Source organism: Balaenoptera borealis, assembly GCF_965194805.1.
Source record: "Balaenoptera borealis genome assembly, chromosome: 4".
Taxonomy (NCBI): domain Eukaryota; kingdom Metazoa; phylum Chordata; class Mammalia; order Artiodactyla; family Balaenopteridae; genus Balaenoptera; species Balaenoptera borealis.
The window spans coordinates 118,915,874-118,929,833 of NC_138861.1; the positions used below are offsets into that span (position 1 = coordinate 118,915,874).

At 41.8% G+C, this 13,960-nt stretch overlaps 2 protein-coding genes across 11 annotated transcripts in view; one reads left to right on the forward strand and one right to left on the reverse strand.

Annotated features, from left to right (window-relative positions):
- LOC309627708 (uncharacterized protein) overlaps window positions 1-4,591 on the reverse strand; it is a gene marked incomplete at its 5' end in the record, with an annotated part of 70,044 nt that extends 65,453 nt beyond the window's left edge. Inside the window, 4 exons of the mRNA XM_082389855.1 lie at window positions 837-955; window positions 1,039-1,164; window positions 1,345-1,554; window positions 4,573-4,591. Of these exons, the coding sequence (XP_082245981.1) occupies window positions 837-955; window positions 1,039-1,164; window positions 1,345-1,554; window positions 4,573-4,591 (474 nt within the window). The remainder of the gene's footprint in view (window positions 1-836; window positions 956-1,038; window positions 1,165-1,344; window positions 1,555-4,572) is intronic.
- Window positions 1,044-13,960, forward strand: part of SGMS2 (sphingomyelin synthase 2) — a 101,153-nt gene continuing 88,236 nt past the window's right edge. For 7 of the 10 annotated variants that reach the window (XR_014243647.1, XR_014243648.1, XM_082389132.1 and 4 more), the window contains exon 1: window positions 1,224-1,576. The gene's annotated coding sequence lies outside the window, so the exon portion shown is untranslated. Of the gene's footprint in view, window positions 1,157-1,223; window positions 1,577-13,960 lie in introns of those variants that run through there. The other 3 variants (XM_082389129.1, XM_082389134.1, XM_082389130.1) reach the window with 2 other exon arrangements.

Here is a 13,960-nt window from a genome sequence, read left to right on the forward strand (position 1 = left end):
ATTTTCCACAACAATGATGTTGAACCTCTGGTTAACTCAGGAGCATTTTCATTTCAGGGAAACTCCTGTAGTGACATCATACAGTTGTCTGTTTTGGGACTGTCCTGCAAGTTTTTTTGTGTGTGTTTTTTTGTTTGTTTTTCTGTTACCATCCTGTTGAATTATCATAAACAGATGATTGTTTACCTCCATGATTTCTGCACTGGGCACCCAGACATGTCTCTTGATTATTTTTGTTGACTATATGTAATCACCCATAAGCCAGTGCAAATCCTAAGCATAACTACCCTGTCCGAAAGTAGAAATTAACATAAAACATATCTGTCAGTTAAATTCAATAAGGATTTGACCAAATTCCCTCTGATTCATCCTAGTTAGAATCCGAGGCAGCCATCGTTTACTTTGAAAACTGCCCAGCAGGTGTATGAATAGCAACTCCAAAAAGCGTAGAGCCTTGACCATTTTAAAGAAGGCAACACCCCTTCTAAAAACATAACTGCTGAGCTCATAAAAGAAATCTCACACGGCCGTCTTGTGCTCTCGAATAGCTGCGGAAAAGCGCAGTGTTCCGCTGAGCAAAGAACTACTCTCTCACTGTTTATTTTGGTTACTGTTTTCTATCCTTAATGAGAAGCAAATCAATTAACAGGACATATGACATGGCTGTTAGTCACCTAAGGGAAAGTATTATTAGCCTCATTAACTTGGAGAACCCTTCCAGCTCTCACCTAGAGACTAACCCTGCCAGGCAATCCTTTGAGGTCTGGAAACCCACTCTTTGACCCAGGCCCAGGCAACACGCAGTGAATAACCGCTGGTGCCCCAAGCCCACTCACACCGACGTCAGGAAGCCGTTCCCGAGAAAGGCGACGTGCGGGGGTGGGGGGATCTCTTCCCGGCCCCACCCTTGAAAGTTGCAGGGAGTGGCACCCAAAGAACTTTCCCAGATTGTTCTCTGTCACCGCTCAGGGAGGTCCGCTCCAGCCTTTCCCCGCTGAGCCAATCTGCCCCGCCTGCCAAGCCCCTCCTTCCCTGCACCTTTAACGGCTAGGAGCAGAGAGCCGCGGCTGGGGTTCACTTCGCAAGAAGTCGCACCGGTTTTTCGAGCTCCGCTCTGCGCCTGGAGAGCCACAGCAGCGGGAGCGGGCGCCGCCGGGTGAGTCACTGTTTGGAAATGGAGTGGGCGGGCAAGGGTGTGAGAGAATGAATGATGTCAGGAGCGCGCAGGGCGGCGGGCGGGGAGAGCGGGCCGCGGGGCCGCGGTAAACACCGAGCGCCGCGCCGCGGGCTGAGCGGGGAGACCCCGCCCTCCGCGCGCAGGGAGCCGTCCTCGGCCGCCCGAGCCCGGCCGGTGCTGCAGCGCCGCCGACAGCGGCCTCGGAGGCGGCAGCCGCGGGAGCGACCCGGGAGGTGCTTCCCTGGCAGGGCCGAGGCAGGAGAGGGCGAGACCCCGAGCAAACTTTACAGCGGCTTCGGCCGGGGGCGGCTGCGGCAGCGGGGTCCGTCCCCTAGCAGATCCCGGGCCCGGGAGCTGGTGCGTCCGGCCGGGAAGGTCTGGAGCCCCAGGTGAGAGCGGGTAAGGAGCGCCGGAGGGGCCGGGGAGGAGGATGGGCTGGAAAGCCGTGCGGCGGGCGCAGCGCGGGGAGGGCAGGGTGGACTGCGAACGCGGACGTGGCTCTAATTCGGCTCCCACGCGCCCCGCCCCAAGGCATCCTTCCCTGATTTTGCCTGATAGAGAGGATGGACGTGTGGCTTCGTCTCCACGCTCTGAGCATTCATCTCATTCATTTGCAACCATTGCGGGTCACTGGGTCCTGACGTTGAAAGGACACAGATTGAGCCATAGATTGTCCTGAGCCACTCTGGAGGTCAGGACTGAAGTTCAAAGGAGGTGGAGGAGGGACTGTCTTTAAGCTTTTTTGAGAGGCACTTACTGATGATGTGTGAACGGTAAGAACCCAGCTCTGGGCTGCCCACACTGAAACGTTTCCACGTTTGGCATTCCAAAGCTACTGTCCTTAAGGAAAGGGAGGCTTGGTGTTTCAGCGCAAATAGGTGCGAGTGGACCCGTCTACTTCTGTGAGGTATGGATAGTTAATAGCCCGCGGCTACTTCTTGAAACAACTCAAACGTTATGTCCTGTAATTTTTATATATCAGTCTTTGCCCTTCTTCTATTTCATCTTGCTCGCTCTAATACGGCCTTAAGATCGTTTCGACACGTATGTTAAATTTTTGAAGAGATTCAATTGTTTAGTGTCTCTAGGTGGGTGTGGATTTTGAACTTAACTTTCCAAATCCTTGGTTTCACTCCTAGTCACATCTGTTAATGGTGGGTTCTCAGTCGCATTAAACACTCTGAACTAGTAAAATGGAACTGTAACTGCTTCAGAGGATAATAATGAGAATTAAACCTCAGAAGACCTATCATAATGTCTGGCACAAAGCAGACCTCAACAGATTTTAACTGTTTATATATAAATAGTGTGTTCCAGCTGCCTTAGATAATCACCAATTAATTTCCACAGGATTTCCTACTTACAAACCTGGTGGGTTGAGGTTTAGAGTGTGAAATACTTTGGCAAATTCCTCAGAGTGTGAAGTAAGTTAAACGCTTCTCTGTGGATACCTGAGAGAGTTCGGGTTCCCACCCCATACCAGGGGAACTGCCATTCACTAAACAAAGTCAGAGCAGTGGCTGAAAGTGACACATGGAATTCGGAGGAATAAAGGATGTATGGATAACTCTCTAACTTTACCCTTAACTTGTTTTTTTTGCCTTTTAAAAAAATATGCAGTACAAAATTATAGCCCTTTCCTTGGTTTGCTGCTGGCCTTACTTCACAGTAGTCTTCTGGTTGAAGTGTTTTTTAACGAGTTAATGTTTAATTTGGTTTCTCTAGTTTCATTTTTCAGCAAAGCTGGTTGACTTCTGAACATGGAGGGAAACACTTGGACACCTTTGGGTTGCTGCCTACTGTCTTTTCACAGAATCTTATAAAAATCCCTAGGAGATAGTTGGAGGGATAGGGAGCATTTGCTCAGGTGTTACTGAAAACATTTGTTCTTACCTTATATCTGCAACAACTTTTAGGGTCAAAGGTTACAGGGAATGTTTTTTTCCACAGTGTGATGCAGAGATCTTGGGCTTCAGAATCCAGAAGACCTAAGGCTATCCGGGGGGTAACTTACTGGCTGTGTTTCTCTGAGCAATTTACTTAAACTCTCTGGAATTCTTGTGGGACTTCAAACAAAATATAGGGAAAAACATAGAAATAATCTTACATCTATTAAAATAGACAGTGGAATACAAATGAGAACTTTTAAAAAAGTGATAGGTTGAAGTGAGATGTTGTTTGTTTTCTTAAGGAAGAATTACTGAGAATTCTAGACAGTTTCAGATAAGAGTAGCCTATCCACCTTTATCTAATTCCATTATGAGGGATTTGAAGCCTCCATCGTGAACTACTACTATCAGATATTTATTCTGTTGGTGAATGTTTAGTGAGCAGCTACTATATTCCAGCCACTATGCTAGGTACTAGCAACGCTAACATGAAGGAGGCACCGTAACTGGCTTACAGTCTGGTAGAAAGAGCCCCTAGGCTTTGATTATGGAGAGGAAAAAAGAGTCAAAAAGAAGGAGAGAGGAAGGGACTTGGGAGGAAACCAGAAGTGATTAGGCTATGATAGGCTGCCTCCCACTGATAATTTGAGATCTACTGGCTTTCTAGTGAACTGGTTTCTCATAAGTTTTGAGGCTGAACCATGCAAATATGCCTTGCTTTACCCAGTAACAATATTATATAGACAAATTTAGTCCTTAAGTCAAGTATTTTTAAAATAAATTTATTTTATTTTATTTTAATTTTTGGCTGTGTTGGGTCTTCATTGCTGCGTGCGGGCCTTCTCTAGTTGTGGCGAGCGGGGGCTACTCTTCGTTGCGGTACATGGGCTTCCCACTGCGGTAGCTTCTCTTGTTGTGGAGCACGGGGCTCTAGGCGTGCGGGCTTCGGTAGTTGTGGCTCACAGGCTTAGTTACTCCGCGGCATGTGGGATCTTCCCAGACCAGGGCTTGAACCTGTGTCCCCTGCATTGGCAGGCGGATTCTTAACCACTGTGCCACCAGGGAAGTCCTTTTTTTTTTTTTTAGTGGCCATTTTTAAAAAGTCTTTATTGAATTTTGTTACAATATTGCTTCTGTTTTATGTTTTGTTTTTTTTGGCCGAGAGGCATGTGGGATCTTAGCTCCCCGACAGGTATCGAACCTGCATCCCCTGCATTGGAAGGCGAAGCCTTAATCACTGGACTGCCTGGGAAGTCCCAAGTCAAATAATTTTAAACATATCAGAGCAAACTTGTTTAAATGAAATCTGAAGGGTAAAATCAGTTCAACCAAGATTTATTTACTGTGAGCAAAGACAGCACTGTCGTAGATTTTTAAGAGAATAATCACCGTGTGAATAGTATAATATTTCAATTTCTTACTTGTAGAGGTTTAAAAGTACAAGGTAAACAAATCAGCCGCCACCCAGAAAATTACTTAGTTTTATATCCTCAAATGCTTTCTCACCGCTATGAACATACAACATCGAGAGCTAACATGTATAGCACTTACTGTGGGCCGGGCAATATGCCAGTTACTTTGTACAGAGAATCTCATGTTATCCTCACTCTAACCCTATGAGGTAGGTACGATTATGGAGGAAAAAAACTGCTTTAGGGAAATTAAGGAACTTTCCTGAAGTTACACAGCTATAAAATTATTCTCTACAAAACCGGGTTTGTTCTCTACATACTGTTTTCTAACTTTTTATTTTTCACCCAAATATGGATGCCTCTATATCACTAAAATATGCTTAAACAGCATCTTTTATAGTTTTCTATTGAATGGCTGCATCTCAACTAAACCAATCCCCTACCATTGGACAGTTAGTTTGTTTCCAGTTTTCACTATTTTAAGCAACTCTGCAGTAAGTATCCTTCTAACTATATCTGTGTGCAATCCATGATTATTTTAGTCATTTTAAAAAGTGAATTATGATCTTTAATTTATCTGCCTTTTTTTTTTCACCATATTCAGAATTAGAAACTTTCTCCTTTCTCTTTAGAATTTGTTATAATTTCTGTGTTCCTTTAGTGTTTCTCATAAGATTTCAGCAATAGGATCAACATTCTCTATGGAGGGACACAATAGGTCAGTAGCTCATTACGCAAGGGATTTATGATGAAAATGGAACACAGAGCCTTTCTTAACAACTATTTGTGTGTGTATTATTGTTATTAGACATAAAGCTGAACTTCTTTTATGGGGAAATATAGCAGAATGGAGCAGTGCTGACTTTGCCAGGCAGAAAAGAAATTTTTAAAAAAAATTTTATTGAAGTATAGTTGATTTACAGTGTTGTGTTAATTTCTGCTGTACAGCAAAGTGACTCAGTTATACATATATATTCTTTTTCATATTGTTTTCCATTATGGTTTATCACAGGATATTGAATATAGTTCCCTGTGCTGTACAGTAGGACTTTGTTGTCTATCCATCCTGTATATAATAGTTCGCATCTGCTAATCCCAAACTCCCAATCCTTCCCTCCCGCTTGGCAACCACAAGTCTGTTCTCTATGTCTGTGAGTCTGTTTCTGTTTCATAGATATGTTCACTTGTGTTGTATTTTAGATTCCACATATAAGTGTTTGTCTCTCTTTCTGACTTACTTTGCTTAGTATGATAATCTCTAGGTTCATCTATGTTGCTGCAAATGGCATTATTTCATTCTTTTTTTATGGCTGAGTAAGTCTGTTGAAAATATGTACCACATCTTCTTTATCCATTCCTCTGCTGATGGACATTTAGGTTGTTTCCATGTCTTGGCTATTGTAAATAGTGCTGCTATGAACATAGTGGGTGCATGAATCTCAGAAAAGAAATTCTACTTCTACAATTTGCCTCCTTGGTACCCAGTAGGATAGACAGTTTGCATTTTGCAGATATTACATATACAGCAGATGTATCATCAGGTTTAGAATAAGCTCATCACTTTTAAATAGATCACCTTTTAAAAAAATCTTAGAAATTTGTTGTTTGATTTCTTGAAAAGTGTATCATTGCTAAGACATTTTCCGTTTGATTTAATGAATGAAAGTGCAAGAAATATCCATTAGCTAGTTTTCATTATAGGTATAAAGCATTTCTTCATTTAAACATTTCTCAAGTTTTATTATAATATCATACCCTCTTTGCTACCCTGAGTCAAACTTTTTATTATTATTATTTTTTTGGCTGCGTCGGATCTTAGTCGCGGCACGCAGGCTACTCTCTAGTTGCGGTGCGCGAGCTCAGTAGTTGCGGCACATGGGTTTAGTTGCCCCGAGGCATGTGGGATCTTAGTTCCCCGACAAGGGATCGAACCCACGTCCCCTGCATTGGAAGGCGGATTCTTAACCACCGGACCACCAGGGAAGTCCCAAGTCAAACTTTTAATTTTGCTTTGGGTTTATATTTGCATATCCAATGCTAGTTACTTTATCCTCATGGTTTTGATAAAGGATGTTGGAATATGAGTAGTGTTCAATTCAGCCTCTTCATACAGAAACCCAGATAAGTTCAATTTGTTAATTCCTAACAATGACTTTTAATTCAAAGCAGAATTTAAAAAACAGCTAATAAAATTGCAGTATAAATAGGTTAATCAGTTATTTGCTGATTGGTTTTCCCTACTGTCAAACCCTAATTTGATGATTTGCTTACAGTTTAAAATTCAGCCTTACAATTTTGTGTCTTTAGATTGATAGTGTCACTTAAAACTTTCAAACAAACTTGTTCACTTTCTTAGATCTTTTTTTTAAAAGCAGCATTAACTGGATTGAGTGTTTGTCTTATATTTACATCTTTTCTCCCAGTAAACCCCTTGTACTATTTAAAAAGAATAAAACCACATACTAAAATTGTTAAAGAGGAGGGAATAAAAGGAGATGAAAGATAATTTTGAAGCCACAGTTGTCAGAAAAGACAGCTAGCCTACTAAAAGTCAGATGAAGTGAAAGGCTCTGGAAGGGACCTTCAGTTAAGTGTCATTTCTCCACCTGGTAGTGTCTGTGCTGAGCTTCATTTAGGGTGATACATTTGACTGTGGAAAGAGAAATACCCAAGTGTTAGGGCTGGCCTCAGGCAAAATTGAGAAATTGAGCTGAAATACTCACCTTAGGGCATCCTTAACTCTGAGTTTACCGGGCAGGACTTGCCTACACCAAGAAAGTGCTCGATGAGTACCTGTATAAGGGCAAATTGCTATCCAGTTGAAAATGTGGACCTGGAGCCATCATATTTATGGAAAACTAGGGGATGAGTATCCACCTCTGGAATTTATTTTATTTTTGGCCACACCACGCAGTATGCGGGACCTTAGTTCCCTGACCAGGGATCGAACCCGCCCCCTGCAGTGGAAGCTCTGAGTCTTAACTGCTGGACCAGGGAAGTCCCCCTACCTCGGGAATTTAATGACCTCTTTTCAATTAAGATGATTAGCAATGCAAAATACACGGTAAGAGTTAAACTTCTGAAAAGCTTTTCCACAAATGGGAGGGACTTAAGGGAGGAGTAGCCCTGGAGGTGGGGAAACAACTGTAGAAAGATGCAAGTGTACCAAAGGCAGATTCTGTGTCCCTTGGAAGGTAGTACCTAATCCCAAGGCTTGCTGGGAATTGGCTCCTGCTGTTGAAACTGGGGTCACATGTGATCCTGGAGGGTCTGGCCTGCCAGGGGTGAAAATGCATGTTCCGGGCCTCTCTGACCTGCTCTGTTGATGGGAATCATCCTGGGAAGCACCTCTTAACATGCACCCCACCCAGATGGGTTAAGGATACTTTGCCTTACCTGGGAATACTTTAAGTAGGTAGTCTGATGTAACTAGAGAAAATGTGAAGGAATGAGTTTTCATTTAGGGAGTAGGAAAAAGGGTTAAAGAATAAGTGGTTTTGGGTTAGGGATCACTTAGCTAATTGGGATGCCAAGGAGGGATACGTCTAGATAGCAGCCCACTTCCAGTGAGAAGTGAAGACCTTTCAGGAAAAGACTGGCAGCAGTAGTTGAAAATGAAGCTAAGCCTTTAAAACAGAGAGCCGCCAAACGCTTGAGTTGGTTCTCCAAGCTTCACCAAACACAGAAGCTGGAGATAGTGCAGTAAAATAGTGATGGTTAGATAATGGTAGATACTCAGATAGGTTCTAGAGAAGACTAAATCAAATTCTCTATCTTCAGACAGCCCTGCAAAATAGAAATTGTGTTATCTCCACTGTGGAAGTAGGGAAACAATTTAGAAAGGTTAATATACTCAAGGCTGCAGAGCTGGTGGGAAAAGGAGCAGGGTTTTGAAGCCAGGGGCAGCTGATTCTCTTGCCCACGCACTGCCCAGTATCCCCCTAGGCTTTCTGTAATCTCTCCGCTAGCTTTGGAGATACAGCAGGTTTGAGGGGGGGGATATATTTTGATATGGGATTGTATGTCTACCACCCATCTCCTGGAATGCTTCTCTGGTCTGTGCTGCTTCAGGCAATGAAGTAATGCCAGAGAGATGGAGGCCCATAGGCTTACTCAGGCCACACTTGGACTTAAGTCCCAGCAACATCCCTCACCACTAGGTGACCTGAGCAACTTCCTCTGATGAACCTCCATTTCCTGGCTGTGAAATGGGAATAAGATAGTATTTACTTCCTAAAGTGACTATGAATTATATGACTTTAAATGTGTAAAACACTGAGGATAATGCTTGGTGGCTCAGCTATTACTTTTTGCATATAGACTATACTTCTAACTTTTAAAACAAAGGGTTCATTCCTATTGTCCCCCAAATCAAATTGTTTCTCATTATTTCTCATGAAGGTAGTGTGTTTTTCTTGTAACCTAATAGCCATTTGTTATATCTTGCCTGCATTGGTAGGATCTGGGTCCTATCCCTCTCTCCTCCTCCCTTCAGGGTTAAAATAAAATTATTAAAATTGGTTGTCCACTGCCATTGAATTCAAGAACTTTCGTAAGGAGTATATAACATCAGCTGTGAATGCTGAAAAGCTTTCAGAGCTGCCATCACAATATGCCAGCCGTCTCAGCAGATGCTGGTAGCGCTGGTGAGCCTAACCGCCACTGTCCCTCACAGAGCTCAGCCTTCCGCGGAATATTGTACCATGAGCGCCACTGTCCCAGAAAATGCCGGGGCCATTAAGAATCACAGACCCTACTGTCCTCCCCGGACAGTATGCTCTACATCTTTCTTTAGGAGGCCCTGAGACAGTCTATCTAACACAGCCGCTACTGTTTTCTGAGATTTGCATTTGATCTGCAAGTTATTTAACCATCCAGTTATTACTGCCCCAGTAGTTGCTACCAAACTTTAGTAGCAACAAAGGGCATTGTTTCTGTTAAATTAATATTTATGTGTGTATATATATGATATCATATCCTCTGTGATGGGTTAGCTAGTGCTGAGAGGGTACACTCCCTTGGTGTATAGTTTGGTTGGCAAGTTATAAGCAGCAAGCAGGAACATTTACAATTTTATTTTCCAAATACTTAAAGCATTCACTATATGCCAGGGTTTGTTCTGAGCACTTAGAACTCTTACTCATCTCTTCCTCCTTAAACACTCTGAGACAGATATTATCCCCATTTTAAGAATCCTCTTTTGAGACACAGAGAAGTTAAGTCACTTGCCTAAGGTCACACAGCTAGTGTGAGGCAGGCAGAATTGGGTTTTGAAAGCAGACAGATTGGGTATGAAGTCTAACCACTGCACTGTCGTTTGTAGAATCTAGCATGTATCTCACTCTTTGGGCCTCATTTTATCCTTGCACATGCAGTTTTAGCAAAGGGAACATCACACCCGTCCGTACATGCCATCACCTCCTTATGATTTACCATGTGGAGGACTACAGCTGGGTCATATATTTCAGTGTTGCTATTGAAATGTATTGATGATACAGTATTGCCAAACATTTCTCTCAAAAAGCTTGTGAGTGCTCAGTCAGGCCTGGTGTTGCGTCCGGGAAAGGAGCAGTGCATTCTTTCTCCCAGTCCCCTGATCAGCACACTCAGCTGCAACCTATTCCTGCTGCTTTTTTTTTTAAAACATATTTTTTAAGTTCTCAATTAAAAAAAAATTTATTTATTTAGTTATGGCTGCGTTGGGTCTTCATTGCTGTACACGGGCTTTCTCTAGTTGCGGCGAGCAGAGACTACTCTTCGTTGCGGTGCGCGGGCTTCTCATTGCGGTGGCTTCTCTTGCTGCGGAGCACAGGCTCTAAAGTGCGCGGACTTCAGTAGTTGTGGCTCACAGGCTCTACAGCACAGGCTGAGTAGTTGTGGCACACGGGCTTAGTTGCTTCGCGGCATGTGGGATCTTCCCAGACCAGGGATCGAACCCGTGTCCCCTGCCTTGGCAGGCAGATTCTTAACCACTGCGCCACCAGGGAAGTCCTCCTGCTGCTTTAATGTTACTTATTCTTTTAAATTTTAGGGCTTTCACCTATTGTAAATTAAAATATTTAAAAGTCCTTATTGGAGGAGAATAGCTTGCACATGTGAGGTTTCTTTGAATGTTTTCTAGTTACTCTTGGAGATGGTGGTAGGCAGAGTAATGGTGCCCCAAAGATGTTTACATCCTAATCCCCAGAAACTATGAACTTGTTATGTTACTTGGCAAGGAGGGATTAAGGTTGCTAATCAGCTGACTTAAGATACGGAGACTATCCTGAGTTATCTGCGTAGACCCAAGGTAATCACAAGGATCCTTATAAGTGGAAAAGTGAAAGAGAAGAGTCAGAATCAGAGAGTTGGCACCATTAGAAAAACTCAAACGGCCATTGCCGGCTTAAGATGGAAGGGGGCCACGAGCCAAGGAATGCACGCGATCTCTAAGAAGCTGGGAAAGGCTGGGAAATGGATTCTCCCCCGGGCCTCCAGAAAGGAGCACAGCCCTGCTGACATTTCAGTGTTAACCCACTGAGTCCCCTTTTAGACTTCTGACTTCTAGAACTGTAAGAGAAGAAATTTGTGTCGTTTTAATCCATTAACTTTATAGTCACTTATACAGCCGCAACAGGAAACTAATACAGAGAATTACTAGAACAATCAGTGCTTTGATTTGTTACTTTATGCCAGCCCTGTGAAAGAGCTGCTTCATCTCGTATTTTATTGTATGCACATGTCAAGTGTAGCAAGTGTTTACATTTGGGCGGGGCTGTTTTATTTTGCATATAAACTGAACCACTTTGGGGCAGAGGGAGTTAACTTTTGATAATTCTATACATTTGTATACAGATGTATACTGTCTATTTTAAATGACAGTATCAAGGTTTTAGCAAAAAAAGAAAAGTCTTGTTGATTCCAGAGCAAGTGGAGCCAGCTGGGCCTTTCATCAGAGTTGCCTAACAGAAATGTGGCTTTGTACCCCATGTGGCAGTCCTTATAGCCTTGCATTTGTTTGGGGTAAGATGATGGTCCACATGTGGTGGTGCTGATGGTTGTGGGCATATTATCCCTTGAGTTTTGACTCCAGATTCTCTTTATTTTATTTTTATTTTTTATTTATTTTTTATTGAGGTATAGTTGATTTACAATATTATATTAGTTTCAGGTGTATGACATAGTAGTGATTCAAAATTTTTATAGATTATACTCCATTTATAGTTATTATAAGATATTGGCTGTGTTCCCTGTGCTGTACAACATATCCTTGTAGCTTATTTATTTTATATATAATAGTTTGTACCTCTTAATCCCCTACGACTATCTTGCGCCTTCCTCCTTCCTCTCTCCCCACTGGTAACCACTAGTTTGTTCTCTATATCTGTGAGTCTGTTTCTTTTTTGTTATATTTGCTAGTTTGTTTTATCTTTTAGATTCCACATATAAGTAATAACATACAGTATTAGTCTTTCTCTGTCCAACTTATTTCACTAAGCATAATATATCCTCCAGGTCCATCCATGTTGTTGCAAATGGCAAAATTTCATTCTTTTTTTATGGCTGAGTAGTATTCCATTGTATGTATATATATCTCACATCTTCTTTATCCACTTGTTTATTGATGGGCACTTAGGTTGCTTCCATATTTTGGCCACTGTAAATAATGCTGCTATGAACATTGGGGTGCCTGTATCTTTTCGAATTAGTGTTTTCATTTTCAGGTATATACCCAGGAGTGGGATTGCTGGATCATATGGTAGTTCTATTTTTAGGTTTTTGAGGAACCTTCATACTGTTTTCCACAGTGGCTGCACCAGTTTACATTCCCACCAACAGTGTCCAAGGGTTCCCTTTTCTCCACATCCTCACCAACATTTGTGGTCTTTTTGATGATAGTCATTCTGACAGATGTGAGGTCAGATTCCCTTTACATTTTAAAAATCTTTTTCTTGCTGTGCTTGCCTAGCAATGTTATTATGAATTCTTTGAGAGCAAGAGCACTTCTATACAGTGGCTTTTCAAATTGTAATGAATTAAACAAATAAAAGGTGGTGCATTCATTGGGTCATCTGTAGGAAGTACCTAGAGGGTTATAGACCCCAGAGTAGACGGTATCTTGGAATCAGCGTGTCAATTATGGAAATTAAAAATAGCAAGAATTATCATAATGGATGGGGCTAGTTTTTGGTTTTTGTTTTTTTTTAAGGAATCCTCCAGTAACTATCTTAAATTGTCATTTGGAGACAGCTTGCATCAGTTAAGGACCCCTTTGTGCAATGTAGAAATAGCGCCAGTGTAAGAACTAAAATCTTGGGAATTTTCCTACTTAAGAAATGAAATAAGGGATAATATAAGATTTTTGGTAATTTTAAAGAAATATGGGTGGAACATTAGCTGGATGCTGTAATATACATATAGCAGTTTCTAGAGGGAAGAGACTGTCTTGTGTAGAAGTAGAAAAAAATTGGAGACTCTTAAAACCACAGAGATAGGATATTTGGAGTCATTTTGTTAAGGACATATTTTATTTAAGAACATACTTAACCAATGTATCAAAATGTTATCATATTTACTATTATGATTATAATCAATGTAAAAATTCTTGACATTTTAACTTTTTTTCTAAATCTTCGAAATCTGGTGTGTATTCTACACTTAACTGCACATGTCAGCTTGGATTGGCCACACTTCAAGTGCTCAGTAGCCACATGGGGCTAGTGGCTGCTTTGACAGGCAGTGCAGCTCTGACCAGCCTTATCCTTAAGGAACAATACCCTGCATGAATCTGAGGTCATCCTCAGAACTATCCCTGTATTTTATTTTATAAACTGAATAAAATAATAATATATATACAATAATATAAAAGATTGTATTTTATAAATTATTATATTATAATAATAATTATAATTTATTGTATTTTATAAACTGAATTATATCATGGGGTCACCAGAGAAAATTCATTCTGGTGCCTTTTGCTAGAATGAGTGAACCGGCTGAATGATACAGTGAAACGTGTCTCTAAGGTTATCTGTAATATAAATTTGTGAATTTCAATGCCAGGAGGTGTGTCTGGGCCTATAAATGAAATATTTAGATTATTAGGTTCATGCTTATAGGAAAGATGGCTGCTCATATGCCTTTGTGAGCTGTGATAAGTGGGATGTGTGTGGCATCTACCCTGGTCTCAGTCCCAGAGCCTCACCACACTTACTTCCTCTCGTGTCACCTCACTGTCTACCTGTTCCTCCATCACCACCTTCGCCCTATCCTTGCCCTGTTTATATGCATGATGCTGCTTACTAATTTGTGTTCTTGTTCAGTTGCTTATTGTGACAATTTAAGAAGCAAGGCCACTGTAAAACCTAGATCAGAGAAATCATTACTTGATATCAAATATCAGTCTGCCAGGAATAGATAAGATTAGACTGTAAGAAAACACAGGTGCAGTATGAGAGGGAGAGGGGTAGGGGAGAGAGGGGTAGAAGTGGGGGGAGGGAGGG